This window comes from Zea mays, chromosome 2 (assembly GCF_902167145.1).
Source record: "Zea mays cultivar B73 chromosome 2, Zm-B73-REFERENCE-NAM-5.0, whole genome shotgun sequence".
In the NCBI taxonomy this organism is placed as follows: Eukaryota; Viridiplantae; Streptophyta; class Magnoliopsida; order Poales; family Poaceae; genus Zea; species Zea mays.
Window position 1 is genome coordinate 169,736,521 of NC_050097.1, and position 3,985 is coordinate 169,740,505.

The 3,985-nt window shown below is 46.9% G+C and overlaps 1 protein-coding gene across 3 annotated transcripts; it reads left to right on the forward strand.

Moving 5' to 3' along the window:
• The first annotated feature begins 559 nt into the window (after positions 1-559).
• On the forward strand, positions 560-3,770 carry LOC103647264 (uncharacterized). Of its 3 annotated transcripts, none has more exons than XR_004856362.1 (3): positions 560-792; positions 882-973; positions 2,452-2,567. XR_004856362.1 is itself a non-coding variant. In XM_023301789.2 (3 exons), the coding sequence occupies exons 1-3, from the start codon at positions 631-633 to the stop codon at positions 3,616-3,618; spliced, it is 363 nt and encodes a 120-aa protein (XP_023157557.1). In that variant the 5' UTR covers positions 560-630; the 3' UTR covers positions 3,619-3,770. The 3 variants fall into 3 exon arrangements, 1 of the variants encoding a protein (XP_023157557.1); XM_023301789.2 differs by lacking the exon at positions 882-973 and adding an exon at positions 3,530-3,770 and having other exon boundaries at positions 2,452-2,563; XR_562737.3 differs by having other exon boundaries at positions 561-792; positions 882-1,036; positions 2,452-2,563.
• The last annotated feature ends 215 nt before the right edge of the window (positions 3,771-3,985 follow it).

Consider the following 3,985-nt stretch of genomic DNA (forward strand, 5'->3'; position numbering starts at 1 on the left):
TAATTATTCTTTTGAAATTGTTTTTTTATTATTTATAATTTATTATATTTTCAGAATATTCTAATATGTATATTTAGAAAAAAGGAACAAAAGAAAAGAAATAAATAAAAGGGAAATCAACCCCCTCTCCCTTTCAGCCCGCTCGCGGCCCAAATTCTTCCCCGGCGCTCCCGCGCCGGCCTGCCTCGTCTGCGGCCCAGCTCGACCTCGGCTGCGCTTGGCCTCGCGTGTGTGCGGCCCACGCCAGCGCCCAGCCTGCTTGAGCTCCCGCGCGCACAGCGCACTCGTGCGGCCCAGCTCGGCCAGCGCCCTCCTCGGCCTGCCCGCGGCCCACTTCGTGTCCTGTAGCCCAGCGCGCCACGCTGCCCTCACCTCGGCCCAGGTGGCGTTCCCCCCCCCCCCCCCCCCCGCAGGCCCAACACGCTTTCCCCTCTTTTTGGCTCGCTCAGCATTTTCTTTTCCCTGCGGCCCAGCGCCAGCAGCAGATCCCCCGGCCCACTTGGCCTTTTCCTGGGCGCGCGGCCTGCTTGGCCTTTTCCTGGGCGCGCTCATCTGCAGCAAGCCAGCGATCGTGGCTCCGCGCAGCCACGTTCCACCTCTCACGCAACAGCCGTCACCCGTCCTGTTCGCATGCCGGGATATCGCTCGTCTCGAGGAAACCGACGACTCCAATTCGAGCCTAGCCCCAGGCACCCACGCGCGTGCTCTGCGATGCCGACCCAGCGAAGCCTCGCGACGATCGTCCCTGGAAGTCCTCCGGCGTCCGTTCCTGATGTCCACGCAATCGCCAAGGTACAAAGTCTCCCATCCTCTCTCCTCCCATGGTGGTCGGCACCTAGAGGCTAAATCCCCAGCGCCTAATCCCACGGTCCTACCTGCAGGCGGCCATCTCCCTCTCGTCCAGCATACCCGAGCGGCCATATCCCATGTGCGGCGTACCAGGCCTGCTCGAAGCCCTCCAAAATCCTTTCATGTAATCTCTCGTCATGTGATTATTCCTGCACCCTCCAGCTTCTTCATGTGGCTAGCACAGTAGGTAAGGAACTCCACTCCTAATCGTTCTCCAAATCTTGGATGAGACAAGCCTCCTCGTGCACCACTAATCCCTACATGCATCCATCCAATAGAGAAAATGCCCCTCATCATCTATGGATTTTCTGCTGCTAAGATCTTGTGGCCATAGGTGTGGACATCCTCCAGCCAATAAAATTATGCCATGTCACCCTGGATACACTATTTATTAAATAGCGATAAACAAATCTATAGTTTTAATTTACGCTTTATAAATACCTTTATTATGATTACGCTTGATCCAATGTTTTTGAATTAATACTGGTTAGTATAAATGTGTTGCCGCGTGAATCGTCTATTGTCGATCGCGGGTGTCTCGCGTGCTGTCCGCATGTTATTTAATTATTTTCGTTTTTGTCGCTCGCGCTAATTAGTCAATTATTGTTTAGTTGTTGGTTAATTAAAATAACAATTCAATTAGAATGACTCTATAGTTTTAACTCGTGCTTTTATAAATATAAATATTAATTAACATGATTAATACCAGCTTAAATACTTCTCGTTAATTATTTGTTTGTTGTTGTTCGCGCCCGACATTGTTTGCGCGTCATCGTGCTGTGTCGCGCACTATCGCATTGCTTGCACGTTGTCGCGTGCGTGTTCACGTGTCGTTCACGTGCTGTTTGCGCATCGTCGTCATTCCTTCACGCGTTCGTGTCGCGCGTCTGGTTCGCGTGTCGATCACATGTGTCGCGTGACGTCTGCACGTAATAATAAATTGTTTTCGCTTATGAACACTCATGTTAATAACGTTAATTCGTCAGGTCACATATTTTAGATAATTAACTTAAGGTTCGCTCGACTAATATTTATTAGATTAATATTTCAATTAGATTAAATATGTAGTGTTCAACTGCGCTTCTATAATAAATATTAACATGACCAATATTAACATAACTGCTTTTTAATTATCTAATATTTGTTTGGTATAAACACGTCACCTATTTAGTTTTCCTCGTTTGTCACGCGTGCTGTTCCGCTGGTGTGCTGGTTCGCACGTCGTTCGCGCTCGTCGCGCGCACTGCTTTGTGTGTCGTCAGCGTGCTATGTCGCGCGTGTCCGCACGTCGTCTATGTCGTGTTGTTTCGCGCATTGTAAATTCGCCTCGCCTAGAATCTATCGCTCTAATTAAATAGTAGTTATAATTTATATTCGATAACACCGAATTAAATGTCCTATTTTATATTCGTTTAGTGTAAATGCGATAAGTTCTCGACCGTAGCTTCGACTGTCACGTTTCTTTTTCCTCGTGTGACCGTAGCAACGCGTTCTATTTCATTTTGCATGTTTTATTATGTTTTTCTTTGAATGGTGTAATGTTCTTATGCATACATGTTTGTTTGCTTGTGCCTGTTTGTCTTTGCTTCGCGTTGCAACTAGATCGCGATTTGTTTCCAAGCTTCGAGGAATCGACGATCAAGCGTTGGCGACCAAGTGATCTGGCTCTTCGAGTTCCACGAGGTTGAAGACCCTGAGCATCTGTTTAGTGAAGGCAAGTGTCCTTTGACCTATTATGTCCTATTTACTTTATAATTCATCAACCCGCATACCATGATCAACCTAAGGATTGACTAGCTTTGTATTTACCTTGTCCTTGCTTACCTTTTGGGTTATTATGGTTAGCATTTTGCTATTGCCTTAACTTAATCAATGAACATGATGTGACTATTTATGATACGATACTGTTATCCTGATTATGTTGATGATCTTGTGATACTCTAGGGGGCTCAGGCTATTTCCTGAGTACCTCTCCGTAAGGACCTGTTCGTTGAGAGACCACCCGGGATAACAGTACAACCATGAGGGTGGAATGGGGTGCCCTTAGCTAATTAATTAGAGGAACTAGAAGTGTAGTTGCTTCGCCGTCGTGCCGTCAATGGGGTCCAGGCACAGTGCTTGCTCTGCCGAGGCTGGGTGCCGAGGTTCTTTCGTTTTGCTTTTTAGTCGCCCTCCTGCGGGGAGAGGTACTGTGTTTATCAAACTGGAGAAACCTAACGGGCAGCTATGACCTCTAGGGAATCTTTGTAAAGGCTTCGTAGTGAATCCCTGGCCATTCACCTTGGGAGTGAATAAGGGTCTTGCAAGCCCGGGCTAGAGAGGGAATCACGGCTCATGGGTAAAGTGTGCGACCTCTGCAGAGGGTAGTGAAACTGGTATATCAGCTGTGCTCACGGTTATGAGCGGCCTTGGGATCCTCTTTGATTAGAGATACAACTGGTTTGAGACCCAATGGTTCTATTAATGTTTTTGGTTCGATGATGATCATGATGTTCCTCGAGGAGGAAGCTGTACACGGGTTGGCTATTACTAAAACTTGGCTTCCACTAATAATAAATACCTGACCAACTAAAAGCAACTGCTTGAGCTTAACTCCACATAAAGCTAGTCCACCTCAGCCAAACAGGACATTTGCTGAGTACGTTGATGTGTACTCACCCTTGCTTTCACAAAACACCAGGTTGCCTTTGGTGCAATCTATGCTCAGGTAAAGAAGGTGTCGAGGCGGATCTCCAGGAGTTCCAGGTCTTCGACGAGTCCGAGGATTAGGCTAGTGACCTCCCCCAGTCAGCTGCCTGTGGTGGGTTGTTTACGTTGGCTACGTTTCGATTCTGTGTACTTTGATTTATATTATGTAAATGGCTCCAGTCTGTAATATTATTACTTACTCTTTATTGTAATTCGAAGCATTGTGCTATGATGAGTCATTTATGTAATCGCCGTGTACGTGAATTACTGATCCTGGCACGTACATGGTTCGCATTCGGTTTACCTTCAAAACCGGGTGTGACATAAGTGGTATCAAAGCCTTGCTGACTGTAGGACCGCTATCCTAGAGTAGCACTGGCCATTTTAAGGACTATTTGATTATTACTTCACCTCATCCTTGATTCCGCTTCAAAATATTAGTCACCTC

Coding starts and splice junctions, on each gene's coding strand:
- LOC103647264 (XM_023301789.2), top strand. CDS start 631: ATGCCGGGATATCGCTCGTCTCGAGGAAACCGACGACTCCAATTCGAG. Junction 793..2,451: donor ATGTCCACGCAATCGCCAAG/GTACAAAGTCTC, acceptor CGTTGCAACTAG/ATCGCGATTTGTTTCCAAGC. Junction 2,564..3,529: donor TGAGCATCTGTTTAGTGAAG/GCAAGTGTCCTT, acceptor ACAAAACACCAG/GTTGCCTTTGGTGCAATCTA.